The 22,967-nt window shown below is 55.2% G+C and overlaps 10 protein-coding genes across 10 annotated transcripts; 3 read left to right on the top strand and 7 right to left on the bottom strand.

Moving 5' to 3' along the window:
• Window positions 1–549: 549 nt before the first annotated feature.
• BBK36DRAFT_1158499 (hypothetical protein) lies at window positions 550–1,367 on the top strand (the record flags this gene model as incomplete). Its single annotated transcript, XM_024894117.1, has 2 exons — window positions 550–875; window positions 995–1,367. 2 exons carry the CDS (start codon window positions 550–552, stop codon window positions 1,365–1,367), a joined length of 699 nt encoding a protein of 232 aa, XP_024750991.1.
• A 672-nt stretch (window positions 1,368–2,039) lies between these two features.
• BBK36DRAFT_1116384 (NIF-domain-containing protein) lies at window positions 2,040–3,684 on the bottom strand (the record flags this gene model as incomplete). The annotated part of the gene is made up of 2 exons (XM_024890229.1): window positions 2,040–2,654; window positions 2,713–3,684. 2 exons carry the CDS (start codon window positions 3,682–3,684, stop codon window positions 2,040–2,042), a joined length of 1,587 nt encoding a protein of 528 aa, XP_024750992.1.
• A 1,245-nt stretch (window positions 3,685–4,929) lies between these two features.
• BBK36DRAFT_1115869 (hypothetical protein) lies at window positions 4,930–5,874 on the top strand (the record flags this gene model as incomplete). The annotated part of the gene is made up of 1 exon (XM_024890173.1): window positions 4,930–5,874. The coding sequence occupies one exon, from the start codon at window positions 4,930–4,932 to the stop codon at window positions 5,872–5,874; it is 945 nt and encodes a 314-aa protein (XP_024750993.1).
• A 341-nt stretch (window positions 5,875–6,215) lies between these two features.
• BBK36DRAFT_159390 (DUF605-domain-containing protein) lies at window positions 6,216–7,520 on the bottom strand (the record flags this gene model as incomplete). Its single annotated transcript, XM_024897682.1, has 3 exons — window positions 6,216–7,016; window positions 7,086–7,314; window positions 7,403–7,520. The coding sequence occupies 3 exons, from the start codon at window positions 7,518–7,520 to the stop codon at window positions 6,221–6,223; spliced, it is 1,143 nt and encodes a 380-aa protein (XP_024750994.1). The 3' UTR covers window positions 6,216–6,220.
• Window positions 7,521–8,376: 856 nt separating this feature from the next.
• Window positions 8,377–9,861, top strand: BBK36DRAFT_1116765 (thioredoxin-domain-containing protein; the record flags this gene model as incomplete). Its single annotated transcript, XM_024890271.1, has 2 exons — window positions 8,377–8,526; window positions 8,641–9,861. 2 exons carry the CDS (start codon window positions 8,377–8,379, stop codon window positions 9,859–9,861), a joined length of 1,371 nt encoding a protein of 456 aa, XP_024750995.1.
• A 162-nt stretch (window positions 9,862–10,023) lies between these two features.
• BBK36DRAFT_50903 (ribosomal protein S5 domain 2-like protein) lies at window positions 10,024–10,967 on the bottom strand (the record flags this gene model as incomplete). The annotated part of the gene is made up of 2 exons (XM_024898181.1): window positions 10,024–10,537; window positions 10,639–10,967. The coding sequence occupies 2 exons, from the start codon at window positions 10,965–10,967 to the stop codon at window positions 10,024–10,026; spliced, it is 843 nt and encodes a 280-aa protein (XP_024750996.1).
• Window positions 10,968–11,256: 289 nt separating this feature from the next.
• Window positions 11,257–15,301, bottom strand: BBK36DRAFT_1197542 (DUF221-domain-containing protein; the record flags this gene model as incomplete). Its single annotated transcript, XM_024896989.1, has 8 exons — window positions 11,257–11,271; window positions 11,490–12,355; window positions 12,418–12,813; window positions 12,876–14,024; window positions 14,081–14,376; window positions 14,475–14,692; window positions 14,919–14,996; window positions 15,215–15,301. The coding sequence occupies 8 exons, from the start codon at window positions 15,299–15,301 to the stop codon at window positions 11,257–11,259; spliced, it is 3,105 nt and encodes a 1,034-aa protein (XP_024750997.1).
• A 2,107-nt stretch (window positions 15,302–17,408) lies between these two features.
• BBK36DRAFT_1197551 (hypothetical protein) lies at window positions 17,409–18,121 on the bottom strand (the record flags this gene model as incomplete). The annotated part of the gene is made up of 3 exons (XM_024896990.1): window positions 17,409–17,599; window positions 17,720–17,862; window positions 17,922–18,121. The coding sequence occupies 3 exons, from the start codon at window positions 18,119–18,121 to the stop codon at window positions 17,409–17,411; spliced, it is 534 nt and encodes a 177-aa protein (XP_024750998.1).
• A 1,819-nt stretch (window positions 18,122–19,940) lies between these two features.
• BBK36DRAFT_1168058 (hypothetical protein) lies at window positions 19,941–20,783 on the bottom strand (the record flags this gene model as incomplete). Its single annotated transcript, XM_024895124.1, has 1 exon — window positions 19,941–20,783. The coding sequence occupies one exon, from the start codon at window positions 20,781–20,783 to the stop codon at window positions 19,941–19,943; it is 843 nt and encodes a 280-aa protein (XP_024750999.1).
• A 1,679-nt stretch (window positions 20,784–22,462) lies between these two features.
• On the bottom strand, window positions 22,463–22,898 carry BBK36DRAFT_1116270 (small nuclear ribonucleo protein SmF; the record flags this gene model as incomplete). The annotated part of the gene is made up of 3 exons (XM_024890213.1): window positions 22,463–22,535; window positions 22,620–22,711; window positions 22,791–22,898. The coding sequence occupies 3 exons, from the start codon at window positions 22,896–22,898 to the stop codon at window positions 22,463–22,465; spliced, it is 273 nt and encodes a 90-aa protein (XP_024751000.1).
• Between the last annotated feature and the right edge of the window lie 69 nt (window positions 22,899–22,967).

Consider the following 22,967-nt stretch of genomic DNA (forward strand, 5'->3'; position numbering starts at 1 on the left):
CCACCCTCGTACTCCTCCGGCGCCCTGGAAGTCGTCCGACGTGAGCTGAGCTGTTGCTCAATCCGAGCCACTTCTGAGCAAACAGTACTGTTCCTTTCTATCCCATGTCACGGCGTACAGCTCCATAAGGGAGAGAGATCTTGAGATTGATTTCGTGTAATGCTAGATGGAACGTGTTATGCGAAATGAGATTCTGGGCAAGATGGAAAGATGCAGTCTTCCGTCGGAAAAAGGGTGGGAGTAACGTCCGCATCGTGGACAAACAAACCTCGTTGGATATAGTATCCGAGGAGATAAAGCTTCACGGATAGCCTAGATCTTGTGTCACAAAATCACTCTTCTAATTCCCGAGCCATTGTCATTCAAGACAGACCAAGGAAGATATCTATATATATATAACCGAATCCTTCCCTCATCAAGCTCTCCCTCTCCTCTCCCCGCCCCCCCTATTCCTCAAACACACCAACGCACACAATGACCACCCCGATATCAACAACTCCATTGCAAAGAACAATCCCAATCTCACTTCCAAACCCATCATCAATCAGAATGCTCCTCCTCCGCGTTCTCGCCTCCCTCCTCTTCCACCTCCCCATCGTCCTCTCCCTCCCGCAACAACAGCCCAACGGCTCTCCTCCTCCTCCTATTCCCACTCACCATCACCACCGCTACAACCGGAGTCTCGAGATCGTCTCCCTCGTGCCTCCGCCGCCGCCGCCACCAACAACCACCACCATCATCGAACCAATTCCCTTTCCGCTCCCACCGACGACGTCGTTTCCTCTGCCAATCACCACGTCCGATCCGTGGCGGGACATGTGTAAGCCTGGACAGGAGTGTGATTGCACGCGCATCAAGGACAAGAATGGCGAAGAGTAAGTCATTCCCCTGAGCCAACTTTTCACTCCTCCCAGCCCTTCTAACCCAACACCCCCCCGCCTCGACCACAACATTCACATATAATCAGCTTTCATCGCTCTAATCATGAATGCAGATACTTCCAATGCGTCACAAACCCCCGCTGCGACCACTGCTGGATCAACCTCACCACAACAAGCACCTCTCCCTCCTTCTCCTTCACGACCTTCTCACCAACGCCCATAGTGACACTCGCCACGCCCCACGCAACGAAAAACCTCCTCAGCAGCAGCAGCAACACGGATTACCGCACGCTTCTCCCGGGGACGTACACCAGCTCCTCCTCTTCCGCGCACGGCACCACCGCACACGTCGTGCAGCAGTCCGCTTCGATCCACTTTGTGACGCTGACGGTGACGAGGGAGAGGGAGGTTACGCCTTTGTGTGAGGCGGCGTCGTCTTCGTCGTTGGGGAGTGGGAAGAAGAGGGGGGGAGGGGAGGCCGAGTAGGTGGAATACTGTGCGATTCTGAAGCGTCTTTGGATGTTGTACTGGGCAGAGTTGTTGACGAGAATTGCTTCAGTTTCTATTGAGTTCGGCGGGAGTTGTTCACGGCTGAGTGATCAGAGGACGTAAAGGGGGGAGAAGAACGCACGACGACTCCGAGCTGAACAGCATGAGAGAATGCCACTTAATATTGATCATTTCCATACCAAGTCATCACTTCGAGCCATATTCCATTGCAATTTCGAACGCATTTTCCCATTCCCCCTTTCATACATATCTCATACATCCTCTAATATACAAGTCAACGTACACACACACACACACGCACACACAAGTCCTTTTCATCCGTCCCATCGTAGCATACAAAACCCGTAATCGTCATCTTCCCTCAGTGCCTTCTCAGCAAGCTCGTTTCCGTGCCATGTGCCGTAAAGAGTTTCTCTATATGCAAGTGTTCCCTCCCGTCCTCAATAGACGAACTCGAGAATCCATAAACCTTGCCGCGTTCCCCCCATTTTGATGTTTTTACATGTTATTATGTGGCCTGAAGCCATTATGTAGCGGAGAGATGGTGGGAGAGGAAAAGCAAAACGGCAGATTCCGTCAACTCTCCTTCTGATTTGTTCCCTTTATCCTTTTCCTTCAAATTGTTCTTCACCCTTCATTGGTGTGTTCTCACGCCTTGTTCTCGCCGCCCTTCTTGGACCCGAATATGCCGGAGAAGGAACCCATCATGCTGTTCATGGCCTCCTGCTGTGCCTTCTCCATGGCCAGCTGCTCCTCCTTGAGCCACTTCTCGCCGTTCTCGCGAATCTCCTTCTCCAGAGCCAGGTAGTTGCGCTGGCCTCGCTCGCGGGCAATGTCCTGAATCATCTTGCCCTGGGAAAAGGCCTCGAGGGGATCCTGCTCTCCGTCGACGGGCATCGTCATGCTCATCTTGCTGGGCTTCAGGCCGAGCAGATTGCCCAGCGCGCCCATGCCCGACGGCTTCTTGTTCTTTTGCTTTTCAGCCAGCTGCTTGTTGAATTCTCGGCGGGCAATGGCTTCTCGGCGGGCAAACTCGGTGGGAATGTGCTTTCCTTCAAACGACTTGAGGACCTTTCGTACGTCTGCGTACTGCATGGTGTGGATGTACTCGAGGAAGGGAATCAAAGCCACGAGCTCCTTGTCGTTGGGGTCGCCCTTCCAAGGCTCCATAATGATGGCGTTCTCGGGCTGCTTGCGGACATGTTCGGGTTTGGTGTCGAGGATGATGACTTTGGAGAGGTCACGGTTGAGGTAGGAGAGGTCCTGAAGAGAAAGATTAGCTTAAGTCGCCGTGATAGGCTGGAAAAGGCTTCAGGCTCACCTTGACGATTTCTCCATCCTCGTACTTGGTCGCCTCGCGGTAGAGGGGCCACATGATGAAGCGGAAGGGATCCAGTTTCCGAACCAGCGGCTCCGCCATGCCAAAAGGCGCCGTGGTGAAGAGGACAAGCTCGTAGTACTGACTCAGGTATCGGATAAAGTAGTCCATGCCCGGGCGCTTGGCCACCCTCCAGCCGTGCTCTCGCGTCCACTCGCTGTGGATGAGCATGTCGTCCAGGCTGATGCAGAGCGTGTACGGGCGCTCGAAGCTCGGGTCGGGATCGGGCAGCAGCTTCTCAAAGGCCGGGTCCTGGTAGTAAGATACAGACTCTCCCCATCGCGCTCTGGTGCGCTGCCACCACAGGCTGGGGCTCCATCCGTTGGGAATGTCGGGGTGGCGCTCTGCCTCAATCTCGTCTTCCCAGTTACGACCCATGTACGCAATGCCCACCAGCGATCCAGAACCAGCAACGACCAGCATGAAGCGAGTCCACCACTTGCGGTTGCGCTCGCTGGTCGAGACATACTCCTCCCTGCCGCCACCTCGGCCACGACCTCCTCCCGAAGATGCTTCACCCTCGCTGACTTCCAGGTACGACGGCGACTTGCCAGCGCCTCTCTGCTCGAGCTCGGCCTCCAGTGTCGAGGGAATGCCCTGGGTGAGGTCGGGCAGCTTGTGGAAGGGTATCGGTTCAGGCTCGGCATCGGCGGGCTTCTTCTCAGCGGCAGATTCGACCTTGTCCTCTTGCGCTGATGAGCTTTCTGCGGGGTTCTGAGGACCTGACGCGGGCTGCTTCGCTGCTGGTCTGGACGGCTCGTCGGAGCTGGGTTTCTTGTCCGCAAAGGCACGGAGGAACTGCGAGCTGGGAGCGGCCGTTGCTGGGCGGATCCGGAGAGGCTGAAGGGCGGCGGTTCGTGGCAGGCGAGCGGCCGTCAGCCCCAGCCGAGAGGCTTGAGCTACTCTGGAGAGCATCGTGATGCGACTGAGGGAATGAGAGAAGGCGGGAGAGAGAGAGAGGGCTGCTCAATTGCGCATGTCCAGATCGCTGGACGATACTCGCGATGTCGCCGGATTCACGCGATCTCCTGAGTCGCTGCTTCAGCGTTTGTTCGTCGCCAAAGAAGATGATGCTGTTGGTGTCGGTTTAAGTGGCTCAAGGCAAAGTTCAGTCGTCCGAGTCCCTCCTCTTGCGTCTTGACCCGCCGCCGTCATCCAGATTTTTTTTTGCTGGGATGCAATCTGCCGGAGTTTAAGCGGTTCTGGCATGTTCTCTCTTGAACTGTGGGGTATCTGAGTAATCCGCGCACTTGCCCCGTTTGGGCGCCTCACTGCCGCATGGATACTAGCGTTCTGCGAGCCGGCTCACGTGAAGCTGCCGATGGGGGAATTATCGTCATGGCTGCTTCCTTCTCCAACTCGAAAACCTCCGACTCTGCGTAAAGTACCGAGTACGTACCCATTCGTACTGTTTGCCTCGACGATTCTGGTTTGTCATAACTGAGCTGAGGTAAAGCAAAGGCTGGCTTCCCCAGCTTCCGTCCTCTGTCACTGTCTCTCCCCCTCACGCGCGCAATTCGTTGTCTTGCTCCTCAATTGATCGTGTCTCGGATACCGCCTCATTACTACTACTACTACCTACTCGATACCGCCTCTCCTCTGGACTCCCACTCCCGCCGGTCCCTGATCCAGCCTGTTCCGGAACAAAGGCGTCATTCCTTCGAGATCGAACCGCCAAGCGAAACCGCGCCGTCCAGCCCCAAGTCACCATCATGGCCGCTGCGTTTGCTGCCTTGTAGAGGGTGGTTCATCTCGACAGTACTCTTCTCGCCATGGAACCACCCTCGACGAGGCGTCTCGTTCCTCTGTGATTGATTGCCCGAATCTATCCCGTCACTTTCCCGTCACCCGTCCTATTTAACCGCCAGTGCGGCATGCGCAAAGATCCAGAGTGGAAGCACCGTAACGATTTCGATTTTACCACTATTCGCCACACCTTAGATTGGAACCAGATCGAACTCCATCTATATCCCCTTCCACCACGCCACCATGTCCGAGCACCCTTCCAAGAGCACCGGTCGTCGACCGTCTCTGACCAAACCCTCTCCGCCAGCAGCACCCAGAAAGGCGCAGGCCTCTGCGAAGAAGTCGCAAGTCGTGACGCATAAAGCACACGCCTCGACGAGCAAGCCGCCAGCCGCGATGCAGAAGAGCCAGGCCATGGCAAAGAAGCCTCAAGCCTCCGAACCCAGGCTTGAAGCATCGCAGCCGAAGTCGGAAGAGCCGCTAGAACCACAGGCGCCTGCGCCAAGCAGCATCGACGATGAAATCAACAATATACCAATCGCCTCTCTGACCCTCGACACTCCTCTGATCCCGCTCCGAAAGAAACCGCCGCGTGTTCCTGCAACGCCCTTCCACTTCCTCTCCCTGCCCACCGAGCTGCGCATCAAGATATACGAATACTACTTTGAAGACGACGACGAGGTCATTGACCTGTCTCCGCAAAACTACAAGCGCATCCACAAGAAGCTCGGCCTCATGCGCGTCTGCAGGCTCCTCCACAAGGAAGCGACGTACTACTACTACGGCACCCGGACGTTTCGCATCTTCCCCACGTATCCGGGCAAGTACTTCAAGACCAAGCGCCCGCTGCTCGCCCGCCTCAAGCCGCGGCAGCGCGAATGCCTCACGACTCTGGAACTGCGCCTCGGCCCGGGGTGGAATGCGCCACCCAAGGGGTGGGTTGTCAACGAGGCGCTCGGGCTCGGGGACTGCGTCAGGGTCCGCAAGGTCAAGGTCCTTGTGGAATGCGACCCCAGCGACAACATCTTCAAGGGCTTCCGCCGTTCCAACGGCTACTACGAGGGCTTCAGCCAAAAGCTACTCGCCGACGTGCTTGCAGCCTTGCCGGCCGTCGCGGAGGTCGAGTTTGACGCCTGGTCCAGCGTCAAGAAGAAGGGCGCGATGATGTCCGGCCTCATCAAGGTCGCCTCTGAAACCAAGGGCGTGGCCATCCGATGGGGCCCAGAGCGCGGCTGGACCGACGCGGATGAGGACGAAGACGCAACGGCGGCGGTTGCTGGATCCGACCCCAACAGGCCGCTCGAAAGCGTTCCGATCCAGGGGTTCGAGAACCTCCATGGCATTTTGGTTGAGGCGTAAGCATCAGCAGCGAAGCACTGGCACGTTAGCAACGGGATTGGGATGTATGATTCTATATGTGTATTGCACTCTCTGTGGAATGACTTTTGACGATGGATCTGAAATGATTGGAACTTGGCGTCTGTTTGCTTCTCATTAGTTTCTCTTGGTTTATTTTCACCATCATGTCTTGCTTCTCCTATGACTATTGGAGCTCCGATTAGCGCTCCTCTCTCAGATATGCCGCTCCTTCTATAGGCGATCAACTACTCCTGAAAACCAATTCAATTCTCTTTGACGCTTTCATGAATCATTTCAACTTTTGGTATTTCATATACAGTTTGAATCCATCCCGACCTTGATCCCCTCATAGCGCCCCCAACGTAGCGAGGGCATTCCGCAGCTCCTGCACCGCCGTCGGGACGTCGTCAAAGTTCAGCGCCGAAATGGCCCACTTTGCATGTTTCTGCGCCTGCGCAATGCTCTTCTGGTCTGCCACTGACGGTGCGCCGCTGCCGCCACCGAGACTTGTCACTGCAGGCGCTGAGGGGGCCGGGACGGCAGCGGAGACGGGAGCTGACAGGGGAGTCGGCGACGCGACGGCTGGAGGGACGGTGACTGTGGGAGCTGTCCAGCTGGGAGGGATGGAAGGGTTGACGGGTTCGGGCGGCTGTGGAGGAGGCGCAAAGGATGTAAACTGTGACGGCAGCTGAGGAGGAGGAGGAGGGGGAGGCTGCGAGTCTACCGGCGGAGGAGGACTGGTGCTCATGGGCGAAGGGACGAAGGGCTCGTTACTGTCGAATTCTGCCGGCTGAGGAGGGGGAGGCGGCGGAGGGGGAAAGTATCCTTCTGACACGGGCTGCTCCGGTCGCGACGACGGCTCGCCTCCATCGGGAACTTCTTCCACGGAGGCGGGCGGCGGTGGATTCGTCAGCTGCTGGACGGCGGGGTCGAGAGGGTCGAGGGCGGGTTCTTGGTCTTCCTCTTCGCGAGGCTTGGGGTTCGATTCGTTGGGGTCCTTGCCCTCGCGGATGGCCTTGAGGATGCGCGCGGCGTTCCACTTGGCGAACTTGATCTTTTGCAGGACGTCCGGCTCGGGGGTGCCCCATTCGTGGGTGAGGTCGAAGAAGGTTGCCGCGGCGTCGAATGTATCTGCCGTTTGCCTGATCGTGGCCGTAAGTTTGGATCTTTCTCGCAGTGAGGTGGGGGGTTGGTGGTGGTGTCTGGTTTACCTCGTCACCTTGTTGGCCCTCATCGTGCGCTCGGCGCGGTCAAACGTCTCCTGCGCAAACTGCTCGACGTAGGCCTGCCCCGCGGTGTTGTCCATGATGGCATCGTCGTCCGGGCGCTCGGCCTTGGTGGCCTCGAGGCGCTCGAGGAGGGCCTTTGTGAAGGCGAAGCAGTCATCGTCGGTGTTGTGCAGGCCCTTTCCGACAATCTGGTTGACGGCATGGTATTCGCCTGAATGATTGCCAGGTTTTAGTTTTTTTGAGTCTGAGTTTTCCATGTAATGGGTTTGAGCAGAGAGAGAGAGGGCGAATATAGGCACCGAACGTACACCAGTATGCGATGGCGGGCTTGAAGGCGCGGAGTTGGTTTGCGCGGTTGATGAAGCGGCTGATTTCGGGGATCTTGAGGGGTGCGGGGATGGGGAGCGGCTCTGCCATTGCGACGGGTGCGTCTTTGCGTCGTTTACTGAATTCTCTCGGTTGTGTGATGCGTCGGATGTATAGAAAGGGAGAGCAGATGAGCAGAGGCGGGATATGAAGAGTTAAGTAGTAGGCGCAACGACGTAGTACGTATGTAGTGCCTGGTGACGATGCTGTCTTGCTTCCCCCCCCACAGTGGACTGGCATCAAAGCTGCAGCCTTAAAGCTGACGGCTGCATCAGCCACGGCGTGGTGGCCCCGCTCAAGGTCGCGCCACAGCGACAGATTGGGAAGCTGCACAAGCTGAGGATCGAATCACACTGTACACGATCTCTCGAGATGCGACGTTTGAATCATGGCAATTTGATGTGCTTATAACACCAAAATGAGACAAATTAACAGAATAACAGTTTCTGGCTTTACAAGAAAGATATTCTGAGCTTATATCTATCTTGATATTGCCAAGCATCATGTAAAAAATCAAGAGCATTCGCCCTTCACATACATCCACCAACCAGCAATACAACCGTCACCCTAGACAGGCAACATAAAGTCAAGGCACGCCCGCACTGTGCATCCTCTCCAGCGTGGCCTTTTCCAAGCAAGCCAACCTTCCATGAGAAGCCAAAAAGCAACAACACCCCAACTATAAAAATCTCGAGCAAAACACCAAGCAGCCACATCATCCCTCGTCTCTTTCGGCTCAATCCTCACTTCTTCTTTGTCATAACTGTCAGCCCTCCTTCCACCAAAGGGTCAAGAGAGATTCTCTCAGCTGTTGAACTCGGGGACCTTGTTCTCAGTCTCGGCTTCTCTCAACTCCACCCAGAACTCATTCAATCTCAACTTACACAGCAGTCAATTAACCCCGGCCATGCATCAACAAACCCTCCTCGCCACCCTCGCGGCGAGTCTCGCTGCCCTTCCGTTCGCCCAGGCAGGCTTCTACCCCAAGAACTCGCCCGTGCTGCAAGTAGACGCCAAGTCGTTTGACCGTCTCATCACAAAGTCGAATCATACCTCTGTAAGTCTCATTGGCCCCGACATCTCATCCCCAAACTCATCACACAGCAAACACATACGCTTAGACACACAAATCACCCTATGTGGAAGTATGTATTAACTCATCAACACCAAGATCGTCGAATTCTACGCCCCCTGGTGCGGCCACTGCCAGAACCTCAAGCCCGCCTACGAAAAGGCCGCCCGCAACCTCGACGGCCTCGCAAAGGTCGCCGCCGTCGACTGCGACGACGACGCCAACAAGGCCCTCTGTGGCGCCCAGGGCGTCAAGGGCTTCCCCACCCTCAAGATCGTCCGCCCGGGCAAGAAGCCCGGCCGCCCCGTCGTCGAGGACTACCAGGGCCAGCGCACCGCGGGCGCCATTGTCGACGCCGTCGTGTCCAAGATCAACAACCACGTCGTCAAGCTGACGGACAAGGACATCGATGCCTTCCTCGACAAGGACGGGGAGAAGCCAAAGGCCATCTTGTTCACGGAAAAGGGAACTACGAGTGCGCTGCTGAGGAGCCTTGCTATTGATTTCCTCGACGCTGTCACCATTGGCCAGGTCCGGAACAAGGAGAAGGCCGCCGTTGAGAGATTCGGCATCTCCTCGTTCCCCTCCTTCGTCCTCGTCCCCGGAGCCGGCAAGGAGCCTATTGTCTACAGCGGCGAGCTCAACAAGAAGGACATGGTCGAGTTCCTCAGGCAAGTTGCCGAGCCCAACCCCGACCCGGCCCCCTCGACCGCGAAGCCCGGCAGCAAGAAGACATCTTCCAAGGACAAGGCCGGCAAGGAGGCGCCCAAGGCCGACGACTCTTCGTCCACCGCATCCTCCGAGACGTCGACGGCCGCCGCGCCGGAGTCGACCCTCATCGATATCCCCGCCCTGACTTCCAAGGCCGACCTCGAGAGCCACTGCCTCCAGCCCAAGTCCCAGACCTGCGTCCTCGCCTTTGTGCCTGCGTCCACCTCGGAGATGCGCAACAAGATCCTCTCCGCCGTGTCCCAGCTGCACACCAAGTACGTCCATGGAAAGCGTCACTTCCCCTTCTTCTCCGTCGATAGCGACGTCGAGGGCGTTGCCGCCATCAAAGAAGCCCTCGGTCTCTCAGGCAAGATTGAGCTCGTCGCCCTCAACGCCCGCCGGGGGTGGTGGAGGCGTTACGAGGACGGTGAGTTTAGCGTTCACAGCGTCGAGTCCTGGATCGATGCTGTTCGCATGGGTGAGGGTGAAAAGCAGAAGCTTCCCGAGGGAATCGTTGTCGAAAAGGCGGAGCCTAGCGAGGAGGCAAAGGCCGGCACTGAAGCTCCCGCAGCCGAAGAGGCTGCCGAGTCTGAGCACGATGAGCTCTAAGCGGACGGGAGAGCACCAGCTGCAAGTACATTGATCCAAGTTAGCAAAACTGTAAAACAATAAGATTGAACATGTATCATCATAACCATTCCCGTAAAACGTACCTGGTATCATTCAAGACGAAAACCACAAAAACACCCTGTTCCACATACAAACTTTCCCTTACTCCTCCAAACTCACAGCCATCAAATCACTCCTCTGCACCACCCCCTCTTTGATCATCTTGCTCCCCTTTGCCCTCACGATCCCGTCCAGCAACCTCCTCACCTGCCTACACCCGTCCACGCCCACAACGAGCATGCCCTCCAACCGGCTCACCTGCACCCTGCTCTCGCACACCAGCACCGCAACCTTGTCTGAATCACCCAGCGTGGCGACGGTCAAGAACGGCAGCTCTTGCTCCTCCTGCGTGTTCAGATCGAGCAGCGGATCGGCGGAGTCGTCGCCCGCGGCGTAGGACGAGGTCGAGCCGGCGGTGCAGGCGGTGATGTAGTCCGTCATGGGGATGCCGGCGTCGATGAGCGCGAGCGTCGTCGCGTTGATGAGCGCGGCGAGCAAGGAGCCGTCTTGGGAGAGGACGTGGAGGGATACGGTGATTGTCGAGTGGGGGAAGAGATGGGTGTGCAGGTTGGCGGCCAGGGCTTTCTGGATGGTAATCTCCATCTCTTGGATGCGCCTACAATCCTCTCAGTCAGCATCTCTCACTCTCACTCTTCCATATAACCCGTCCCCTCCTCTTCCCTTCTTCCCAGCTTCACCCTCAGAGTGCAGACTCACCTATCATTCCTCCCCCTCCTCTTCCGGTCCACGCTCGAGAACCCAGCAACCACCACGTTCACCACGATGCCCGCCCCGTCCTTCTGCCCACCGCCCAGTGCACCACCTGCGCCTCCTCCTCCGGCCGTGCCCCTCTTCTGCTGCCCTGCCTGTGGCTCCGCAGGGCCCGTCACCACGCACATGACCTTGGTGTGGCCCATCTCCAGGTACGACGATCCGTCCGCGGCCTCTTGCGTGTGAATCTGGGCGTGCAGCCGCCGGAGGTCGTTCCACCGGCGGCCGTCGATGCGCAGGAGCGCGAGGGAGTATGTGGATGTGTCGAGAGGCATCGGGGAGGCTTGTGACTGCGAATTGATGAGCGCGAGTGAGCGATATCAAAGGAGAGGGTAGTTTGTCATGCGACAAGTCTCAATTGACAATGTCAGTTTTGAGGTTTGCTTGAGATCAAGAAATTTTGGAGCTTTGAACGTAGCGTAGTGGGGTCGATCTGGTCTCGGGTGTGGCTGATAAGCTGATGTGGCGCCGACCTCCTGTCTATCTTACCTACAGACATGGAATACGCATCAAGACAATGATTTTGGATAGTTTCATTAAGGAGAGGGAAAATGAGATTCTTCATTAGTCCATCATGATCTTATTTTGTAGTGGCCGTATATTCAACAGGCCGGGTATACTATACTAGCACGAAAGCAAAGCTTCGACAGCTTGAGCTGAAAAGCACAATACGCTCGCTACAATAACAACCTCGTCTCCTCAAAGGGAGCCGCATCAAGATCAACAGTGATCCGCCCATTTTTGCTCAACGTCGCCCCGAGATCGGATATCGGCGTCACGAGCCGGGTGTGAGCCACCTCCTGTCTGCTCACTCGAGCCTCGTCCCTTGGTATCCAGAGAGTTGGCTTCGGCGTCCAGAGCTCAGGGGGCTGATAGGTGGCATACTTGTCGCCATCCGTATACACAATCGGTGGCCGGTCTTCCTGGACAAGCAGCTTGCGCAGTGCCACAAAGTCTTCATGCTCTTCTGGGTGCAGCCACCGCACCAGGAAGCCAGGAGGTTCTTCTCCATTTCCGCTCCTTGCGAATGCAAACACCTTGGCCAGCATTGCGTTGAGCCCCGACTTTTCCATCCCCGTCTTCACTTTTTCAATAGCAGCCGACTTCATCCATGCCGTCAGGGCTTGCCGGATACTGGCGGCCCCTTCGAGAGCCCTGTTGCCAACTACCTGGTGATCATCGTCGTCAATCTCCTCAATGTCCACCTCTTCCTCTCCGAATGCCTGTTCTACATCAAAGTAGCTTGCTGCCGCACCGCCGGCATCGTTTCCGTGCGTTTCTCCATCGTCGTGGTTGGAGAGTCTTGCCTTTTCTTCCAGCTGGATTTGCTCTTCCAGTGCCAACGTCTGCGGCAGGCTCCACATGAGGCGCGAGATGGCGTCTCTGAGTAGGAAGTGAATCAGGCCCGTCAGAAGAAGGAGGGCAATGACACATCCCATGGGCCCGAACGCAGAGTTTAGAATCAAGAGACCAATCAAACAGATCTCTGCGAGGTAAAGCCCAATGATCAGCTGCTGTAATGCTCGCGGATAGAAGAGGCCCTTGCTGTCCGTTGTGGTGTCGAAGACGTAGAGTAGGTTGTACTTCCAGACAATGGCCATGAACGCCATACCCCCGGCGCTGAATATCAAAATCAATGGCGCAATGCAAGCATATGAAAGTGCTATCGAATATGGTCAGTTTCTTCGTTCCAGCGTAGTAAGGCGATCCAACATCGGGACATACTAATGACTCCCATGTTTGTAAATACGGGAAAGATGCCACCCCAGCGAGCGGGCCGAAGGTTGCGCCATGTTTTCAATCGAGTCCTGGGCACATCGGAAGCCTTTGCAACAATATGATGGCGAATCAATGAAAACACCTGCAGCAAATGTGACCCACCACTAGCCAAGCACTGGATCAAGATGTAGGAGAGGTAAAAGTTGGATGCTTTGGGCAGATTCTGCGCGAGAAGTTTCTGGATACTGAGGGGATCCTGGATAATGTCCTGGAGTGCACCCGAGGCAGCCGAGGTGATGGTGGTGACCAAGAAGACCTGAACCACTTGGAAAGCAAAGTATGCATTTTGCGTGAAGAGCTCCCCAATGATGAGCGAAGGAATGCCAGTTTGGGCGGCGCAAACTACATAGAACGATCAGTATATCTTCCCTTGACAGGTTTGGCTTGATGAAAGGGGGTCTTACTCCTCAGCAGGATTGGCACCAGCGCCATGAGCACAGACAAGGCAAATGGCGGAAGGAAACCGCCAATAACGCCCTTCACGAAAGACGGCAACTTGTCGAGCCAGTGAAGGAACGGAATCTCCTTGGTTAAAAAGTCCATATTGGACACGGCGCCGATGAAAGCCGAGGGAATCGACCAGAAGATGATGGCGGCGGTGATGCCACAGAGAATAAACAGGCGTCGGACGATGCGCTCCCACCACTTCATTCTCAGAGATTCCCAAATGACCTCTTCAGGGCGAATCCCAAGCAGACCGGGGGCCATCTGTAGAGGCAAATGATGCACAACGACTTGTTGTGCGGCATGGGCAGCTTCCTGGGTATCAAACTCGATAAAGGCAGCCGGAAGAGGCTCGGCATCGCCTCTCTTGATTTGGCGCCGCAGTTTGTAAATCTGGATGTTGAGCTCCTTGAGCCGGTTTCGAGTCCACTTGATTGTATCCATTCGGCGTCCAAAGTTGCCAATGGGTCGATGATATGGCCGAGCCTGAGCTGGGATCCATTCACCCGCAACGGAGCCTCTGACGTCCGGCAAGGTGGACCTCAGGCCATACGGATGCACATAGTCCAAGTCCTCGGCGTTGATTTCCACCTCTTGCTCTGGATTAGCTTGCTCGTCGCCGGCTTTAACGCTGATGGAGCTCTTCAGATTCTCAAGCTCCAAGGTGACTTCCAGCGGCCCTTTGGGGTGTTGGACAGTTTCGGCACTACTCAGCATCGCGATCTCGTTTCTCTTTGCCGCCTCCTCCGCTTCCTTTCCGGGATTGTTGAGCACATTGCCAGCTTCTGGGTGCTTGCTAAGCCATTTGTTGCGCGCGGCATTGGCCTTTTTGATGAGAGTAATCTCGGCCTTCTCTAGCCGCAGAGCCGTCTGCTCTCTCTCCTCAACCAGATTCGCCAGGTCTTTGCTTGTGCGTGGGAGGAAGATGCGCTTCGCTGAATCACCATAGAGCTTTCGCAGTCTTGCTTCGTCGCGATAGGGCTTGGGGATACAGAGCAGAAGCATTGTTTTGGACGACAGTCGATCGGCGTAATACGGCGACGACAGATACGCCTGGCGCAGGTTGACAAAGTAAATGCACTCTCGAACGACGGTAAAGAGCACGAATCCTTGCGACTGCACGTTAGAAACGGTGCCATGGGACAACTGCTGAGCTCCATCTTACCGAAGAACAGCCAAGCAACGACGGCATGGGCCCATAGCTTTTTAGAACCAGTGGCGACGTTTCCAATGGTTAAGAATTCGAGCTGTTCAAGATCGTTGCCGCCAGTGCCGTGCACCGGAAGGAGAATGGGCCACACGATACAGCAGCCGACGAAGCTAATGTTTCGTAGAACCTTGAGATAGCGGAGGAAGAAGTAGGCATCAAGGGAGCCATTGTTGAGAAGGTAGGTATCTGGAATCTTGAAGAAGGGTACGATCCAGTTGAACAAGCCGGAGGGCAATTCAGGGATGGGTTTCCTAGATCTTGCATCAGACCCGAGTCCGACGTTGAGAGCGCAGAGAGGCTTGTGGCCAGGGGCATAGAGAAGCAGTAGATGAAGAGAGCGGTGCCTTACTCTGGATACCGGAGGCTAGGAATGGTTTTCGGCGCGTAGACTCGCTTGGACCGATTTCGTAGCAGAATGAAACAGGTCAGGCATAGGCCCAGATATATGCCGACGGGAGCAAAAGTAGCACCAAGTTTGGACAGAGACGCTGTCTTGTTGCCGCTCGACGTGCTGAGAGTGCCACCTTCAGAGCCATCGCGGGCAGACCCAGTTCGATTGTCACTGGGCTATATCGAAGCGAGTCAGACCACAAGTTAGCCAACAGGAGACGGTACACAGCGTTGATTCAAGTTGTGGCTTGATGGGCCCCCAAACCCATAGTCCATCTGCCCCGTCCCGCTTCAGCTGTTCAGGTGCAGCGCCGCCAGATGCTGCAGACAGAAGCGAGTGTCCAGACGTCACAAACGGTAAAGACGGGTACTAGTAGTATATAGCAAAGCTGAGATGACATACCAGAGTAAGGCCCCTCACAAGGAGCTCGTGCCATGGCATAGCCATATCAAAAAGCTGGCGATGGGGACGAAGCTCAGGCTGCAAAGACACCGCGAGGGCAAGACATTCTCACCGCCGAGAGGAAGCCAGCAGACCGGAGCTCGGGTATCTTGCCGGTATTCTGCTAGACAAGGCGATGCAATGCGAGAGCAAAGCACAACAAGCAGTTCGAGTCGAGTCGAATCGCCCAGCTGGTTTTGCAACAGAGGTCAAGAGGAGCCGACCGCGCACAAGCTCAGTTGGCGTTCTACTTGTACAAGTAATATTCTGCACAACGCTGCCGCCACGAGCAACGACGCAGGAATCGCATTTAGCCCGTATTGCCAGCTGGGGGAACCGCACATATACAGGCCAGGGTTCGAGCTGGGAGGAACCGGGGGGCAAGGACCGGCAATCTATCAGCAAGATGGGGGGGACGAGAGTGGTGATGGATGGCAGTCAGCCTCTTTCTTCCTTCTTTTTCCCCCCATCTCAATCATAGAGCAAGCGGCTCCGATTTATCATTGGCAGTGTCTCTGGTAGGCCGCCAGCGAAGCCCCATTCTGTGGACGGCAATCAAACGGGCATGGTGCTAGCCGGCAGCGGCCTGTCCAGGTTGCCAGGCAAGGCTCTCCCAACCCGACGTGGCCACGGGCTCCAGGATGGCCCCTGTTCGGCGTTCGCCAATCGGAAATGCAGATGGGCGTCAGTTGTCTTGGAGGCTGGCGCAGGCGATCGGCACTTTTATCAGGTCGGCGATTGCGCAGTCGCAGGGCTACCGAAGAGCATTATTCTGCACCTGAATGGGCGGGATGTCCTCCGTCAGGCCGCCAGGAACACCGAGAACTGTATGAGAGTAGAATCGGGCGGTTCGTAGCGATGGCGGGTCTCTAAAGCGCTCTGGTGGAGAGAGGAGAGGAAGAGACAGATGGAGAGACGAGGCGAGGTCCGCTGCGGATGAAGATGCTGATGGCCCGCTGAAACAAGTACTTTGTAGATACAATTGGAAGACCATCACGGTGTCGGCCGAGATGATCTGCTCGGTTCGACGTGGCGATTGTTGAGATGCAACCCTGGAGCCGGTTTGTTCAGGGTTGTCTTGGAGAGGACGAGGGAATGATGCGGCGATGACAGGATGAGGACATGAGCATCGGACAACGTGAAGTTGGATCTGGAAACATTATTGTCCTGGGTTCCCTTACAGTTTGAAGTCGAACTGCGCTGTTGATGATTGCTATAGGGGAAGTAGTGGATGTGCTACCTGTAGTACAGGGCACCTACACGCCTAACAGCACTGGGCTGGGCCTGTAGCCACTATCGGGTGCTGCACCTCACGAGCCGGATCTTGCTCGTCCAGTACTACGACAACAACTCGGTACAGAGAAGAAGAACTGAACACCAAATCTTATGCCCTATCTGGGCATCGCACAGAGACGCAGCAGTAACATCATCTTTGCTTCATGTTGTCTTATTGGGTCGACTCCAGAAACAGCCTGTTGGCTCAAATATGACGTGTCGGACGGGGTCGAATCTCTTGATCCATCACTCTCCCTTGCATGCCGATTTGCCTCCTCAATTTTCCAATCTGAGATCAATGATGCCAGACCACTTCTCTCTCTCCTACGGCTTATGTGTACTGTATGTACATGCGTCCTCGACTTCTCTGATTTCTCCGTCCATCTGTTCAAACCTCACCGAGACACGGAATAGCCGCAGGCTGCCAAAAAGTCCTCGGTGTAAAGCCCCTCCTTTCTCCAACGGTTAGCGAGCCTCTCCTCCAAAAATCGGACGTTCCTGAGCCACTCGACGGCGAGGCTCTGCTGTATCCAGTCTAGTTCGCTAGATAGTGGGCAGCTGAAGTCAAGGTGGTGGGAAGGGTGACGGGGCAAGGGTAGGGAAACCTGGGCAACTGGGCTTGTCAGGGATACGAAGGGATCGACGACATCAGCGGGAGGACCGATATGATTCGCAACTACTCGTACAGGGCTTGCAGCAACTCGTATGTACAAGGTTGGTAGGATTTCAATATCTGCTCTGTCTTATTTTCTACTTCAACCCTTTTCAGCTGTCTCTTCCGCTAACAACTTCTTTAAACGAGTGTCAATATGGGCTGCAATCCTACGCGAGTATTGGTTGCCTTGCGTGAGGCAGCCTTCCAGCCTTGGCAGTACATGTCAGATTCTGGCCTCTCTGGTTCAGCTCGACTCAGCCGCAGCTTTTCATTGTTTGAAAGCTATCAATGACAACGTGGGCTAGCGGAAGGGTTTTGCCGACGACGATGACATTCATGTCTCCTCAAGATTCGGCTGCCATGGTATCAAAGTTCCTGTCCCATTTTCAACTCCAGACGCCGTACAGGATGTCGCTTGCTGAACCAATTACCCAGATAAATAGAATGCCCTGGGAATATCCAAATAAAAACCAGAAAAAGAAGAAGGCAACCCGTCAACACAATCCGCCCCGGAATCACCATCAGCCATCGTCCAAAAACACCAACACATCAAAGTCCTCCTTGACGACAACCCAGTCCTCGTCTTTCTTCTTCCCCTCATCCAGCTCATCAGTCGACTCGGACTCAAGAAGACCGTCGTCCTCAAGACTGACGTCCTCCATCAGTTGAGAGAGCTCCGAGATCGAGCAATGAGTGGCCTCCTCATCCAGACCTGCATCTCTCTATATCAGTTACGATGTTCCACTCCACATTTGCTAATGCCACAGTTGCTCAAAGAGAGTCAAGCAGGAAACAAAACGCAACTGAACTGAGCCATCAAGAGGGTACTCACCAGTGAGTCCATGAGGCCTGTCATGCCCCAGGTATCGTGCCTGAAGAGCGGCTCTCCCGGCCTGGAGCCTCGCCAGCCATCTCTCCTGCGACGCCTCCTCCTCGGCAAGCTTTGCCGCTGCTCCAATCCAGGCTTTAAACGGGCTGCTCCTCTTCGTCAGCTATCAGGCCACAAGCACGGAGGAAAGGAGAGTGGGACTCACGCAATCAGGTTTCCTTTGCCCTCGTTCCCGTTGTCATTGCCAAGGTCTGTCTCCTTGGCCCGGACGCGCGCAGGGGCGCCTTTATCTTCTCCCCGACGGCACTCCGAAGATGTCGCCGGAGCTGCTTGAGGTTCTCCTCTCTTCCGCTCCCTTGTGTGCTGCTCCATTGGACTCTTGTACCGTGATTGTCTGTCTGACATGGTGGATATATGGTACAAGAGGATGGAGGATCCGAGCAAACAATGTAGATGGAGGGTAAGGAGCAGGAGAGAATGGAAAGGGGCAGAAGGGGATGGCAGGGAGGGGGAGATCAAGAGGTTATTATACCCAAGAGTTGAGAGGCTACACTTCTGTTGAGAGGCTGCACTTCTGTTGAGAGGCTGCACTTCTTTACGTTGAAAGGGTTGTTTGCGCGGCATTCTCGGAGAGAAAGCTCAAGCGGCAACTTCATGTGGTTAGAAGATGGATATGCTTCCTTGGGGCTGAACCTATTTGCCGTGACTCTTGGAGGCTTTTCGGTAGGGAAGCCACGGAGTCATGGCGACACAGGAATTGATCTAACCGGATACTGAATCACGGCCAATTCTGGCACGAAGCGATCCAGAAGTCAAATCGGGAGGACAGTAACCCGAAGGGGGGGGGGGGGGCGCAGTTTGTCGAGAAGAGCCATCGTCTAACTACCTTTTTGCCTACATACGGGCATGATTCATGAAAGCTTGACAACTGTCAAGAACACGAACAGAAGCTGGGTTACCGACATGCTTCCCTCCTCATCAGGGCAATCATCCGCCTCCTTTGATGTGAAGCCCAGCATACTCGTTCTTTTCTTCATCTCGTCATGTCAATACTTGAACCGCGCGTAAAGCAAGAATAACCTACAAAATAACCTTCAGCCACGACCCGGAAATGGCTGTTTTGGCGTTTTCTCTTTTCTTGAACCTTGCCGCAAAAGAACCATTCTAGAAACAGGAACTCGCCTAGAGTTCCGGCTGCAATGAGGGCCAACGAGAGCCACCCCCAACTCACATTTGGGAACGAGAGAGTGGAAAAGCGGATCTTAGTGATTGTACGTACGTAGAGAAATCTTAACCGAGGCGACCAGACCTCTCCCCCCGCCTTTGTTGGAACACAGAAACTTTAGCATTTGTGCTTCATGGCCTTATCTCAATTCTTACATCGGAGACTTCGACAAGGGTTGGGTTACATAGAGGCCAACCTCCGTCATGTCAAACTTCACATCTCCCTACGTAATCAGCAACACAAATGACGAATGGCGACAGATCTACAGCAAACATCACGACATCAGGAGAGAGAGTTCAAGTTTCATTCCTCAATCAGTCAGAACCGTAGATTCAAAAGTCATCTGGCTTGGTATCTAACAACGGCAGTATTCCTTAACCATCTGCCAAATTCATCCCCCTCATCCACAAAAACTCTTTTTGATGGCTAGCAAACCGGACCATTTGACATAACCTGATCCGGAGCCACATCCATCGTCTTGACGTTGGCGGAGCTGGACATCCTCTCCATCCTCTGTATCTTCTACGAGAGAGAGAGGGAGAGGACACTCCGGTCTTGGCTGAAAAAGCAAAGAGAAGGACAGAGACAGGTACCGCCCCGTGCCCAAACTCTTTGCAAAGGAGGCTCAAGAATCAACTTACTCGCGCAGTGGGAGGGACCACTCGCGAGGGGCCGCAGCATCGACCCAATGGTCATCACACGCATCCACCCACCCCGTGAGCAATCACAGCATCCAAGACCAGCTTGCGTGCTGCCATCAGCTCTGGGGGGGGGACGCGGTGGGGAAGGATGATATAGAAGCAAAGGGAATGTGCTTGTATATACATTACCACACAACAACATTAATGTGTGTTTTTCACACGGACGGAAGCAGGCGTTGCAGGATCATGATGCAACCCGCCCGAACCGTCGTGGGGGAATAAACATGTCTCGGCGACGTTCTCTCCAGAACGGCCTCCTCATATCGTCATTATCATCAAGCATGGTCCATAGAGTCTCTCAACCAACAATGATTCCGTTGCGGCGGGAAGCATGGGGAGAAACCTCGTAGTCGTACTCCTCGTCGTCGCTGACGTCGCTGGCGCAGGAGGAGCTGTCCTCGTAGCCGCATCGGGCGCCGCCGCAGTCGATCTTGACACGCTCGCCCTTGCGGGTGATTCCGTAGCGCTCGCAGGTGCAGGAGCTGCAGTCGGAGCTGGGGGTGCTGTAGCCGGAGAGCGAGGAGCTGGGCGAGGAGCTGTCGGAGCGGTACGAGAGGCTGGAGCCGTTGGACGAGACGGGAGAGGTGCTGAAGTCGGTGAGGACGTCCTCGTCGAGGCCGGTGCTGCCGAAGCGGGCAGTGAGCTCCTCGAGCTCCTCGTTGCCGTAGTAGTCAGACTCGAGGATGTGCTTAGTAGCGTGCGGGGACATGGGCTTGGGGGCCTTGATCTGGGAGACGGACAGGGGTCGGCCCTTGGGGATGTCGACGGTGAGGGAAGCACGGTGGCGGGAGGACTTGTCCTTGGACGAGGAGTGCCTGGAGGAGCTCTTGCTGCTTGACTTGTGGTCCTCGGTGACGTCGAGGATGTTGAGCTCGCGGCCGGTGGTGGGCTCGGTGGTGGACTCAACAGAGGGGTTGTGGGCGATGTGGTAGCCGTCGATGATGTAGTAGTACCAGTATCGCTTGCCAGCCTCGAGGGTCGAGTTCTGGAATCTGAAGGTGCCCTTCCAGGTGCCGGACTTGGAGGTCTTGTCCTTGGCAAGGGGGAGCTGGCCGACGTAGTTGTCCCAAGAGCCGAGCAGGTGGACGGTCTTGACGCCGGAGGAGACGCGGAGAGAGAATGACAGTTGAACAGCAGACATGTTGATTAGTGTGAATTAAGATGTTGTGATTAGGGAGATGCTTTGAAGGTTGAGTGATTCTTTGAGCAAAGATTGGTAAAATTTGGTGTTGATCGCCAGCGAGCAAGTAAAATCCACAATTCTGTTATTAGGCAGGGGGGTATCAATTAGAATGTCGTGATGAGTGTGTAAATGCAAAAAAATAATGGTTCAGTGTAAAAAATTATCTCGTCTCAAGCTGACCGGCAACTGAGATGTTTGATGGTGTAGTTGACAGGTGAAGTGGTTTGTGTAAGTGAAGACGAGATATGGTATTAGAAGGGTAAAAGGGGAGACCAGCTCCAGAACAAACAAAAAACAAACAAGGGGAGGGGGGAAAACAGAAAGGTGGATTTGAGGTTGGCAGAACTTGCTGAGGAGCAGAAAAGAAGAAGTCGAGATGGACGGGTGTTGGTCGCCTTGATATACGTTTTGCGAAGCCCAGCAAGAGGCCCGCGATGACGGCCGACTTGGTCCAACCGTGTGCGGCCCATGTCTGGAACCTGATCCAGAGCTGCAACCTCTTCAACCTGCTTTGCCTGGATCTGCCCTTGCCAGCGGGCCAATAACGCGGCAAAGTCACACACCAAGGCCGCTTCTGCATGCACCTCGCTCACCAGACAGGGGTCGGGCGGTTAACCACCTGAGGGGCGCCCATCCACCATCCACAGCGCCGCCGGCGTCTAGCTGCGGCGCTTGATTGGACTGCCGCCAGCAGGACTCGTCACCTGCAGACCAAGGCCGCGGGGCCTCTTCGTGCTCTTGACTGGCTCATGGCCTGATTGCAAGCCGTAATTGCGTCCTCTAGCATCCGTTAGTTCCCTTTGAGGTCCTTTGAGGGAGAGGCCGAGCTGGCCGTGATTCGCCGGAGCGCTTGCGGGTGGACCGACGTGGTATCTGGCCCAGCCGACAGGTGCATATAGGCGAAAGAAACAAACAAACAAACCGGGCTGGATCAAGGCTAGAGCTGCAGCGCTGCTTTTTGATCACACAATGTCGGTGGAGGCGCGGAGAGTGGCAAGGCTTCACTTGGTCATACATTCGTACAAGGATATGGACGAGGGAGTTGGCGAATATGCACCTAACCAGCGGTTCGCAAGTATGCCATGTTCAAGTCGTATTGGACAAGGTGGACCATCAGAGGAGCGTCGACAAAGCTGATAAGAGTCGATGTCGTATGTATGTTGTAGATTCCCCGTTGGTCGATGGGCAGCTTAAGAGATGGACTCATCTGCTGGCAATATGTCTCCGGTCTCACAGAGAGCTCCCCGATTCCAGCATTAGCAGTCAACGCGAACAAGCTTGCAAGCCTCGGCATCTTTGACCAAGAACCGAGCCTTCCAAGGGTCCAGTTCTCCACGAGCGACAAGAGCTGAGAAAACAACGGATGCTGATTGATCAATGGCTAATAATCGAGAGGTGTCGCCTTCGGTATCGCGGCTCTATCTCGTATGGCATACGCCTGGTATATCATCCTCTCGGTTGAAGGTGTCGACATCGAGCCCAGATTTTTGGTTCGCTCCATCAGGTTTCCAGCGTGAATCCCTGACATATGATGCCCGTGTGATATTCTGTACAGTGTCCCGTTCCCTCACTCCAAGCAACAAATCAGCCCTCAACGCCTTGAGTATGCTCTTCTTCATTTTCAAGGTATATCCTCTTCAACCCTCCATCTTCACGTCCGCACTGCTGTCCTTTTGGTCGGCTCCGCGAATATACAGCACGTTGTTACACCTGGATTGTCATCATCAGCACGTCAACAGACAAACTCGAGACAGACAAGCGGTTTCGCGTGCCGCCGCTGCAGCAGCGTCCTACCTGATCAGAACTTGGCCCAGCTCGCCCGTCAGCTTCTCGTTCAGGTACTCCTCGGTGTTGGCCAGCTGGAGGTTCATGTAGCTGTCGATGGACTAGAGAGACACCAAACGCGCAGTTAGCATCTTCCCAGGGCAGACAATTGCCTTGTCCCAAAGCTCGAGCTCGACTCACCACCAGTCTCCCCTTGTACTCCGTCTCTCCCCACTTCAGGCGCACGAGGACCGTCTTGTCGACAAGATCCTGCAGCATAGGCCGAGGGTTCACCGGCACGAAGCTCATCTTGTCTGCTGGCGTCGAAGGTGTAGATGGTTTGTGGCAGGAGGCACGCTATCGCAAGGCTGAAAGATT

Source organism: Trichoderma citrinoviride, assembly GCF_003025115.1.
Source record: "Trichoderma citrinoviride strain TUCIM 6016 unplaced genomic scaffold BBK36scaffold_5, whole genome shotgun sequence".
NCBI lineage: Eukaryota > Fungi > Ascomycota > Sordariomycetes > Hypocreales > Hypocreaceae > Trichoderma > Trichoderma citrinoviride.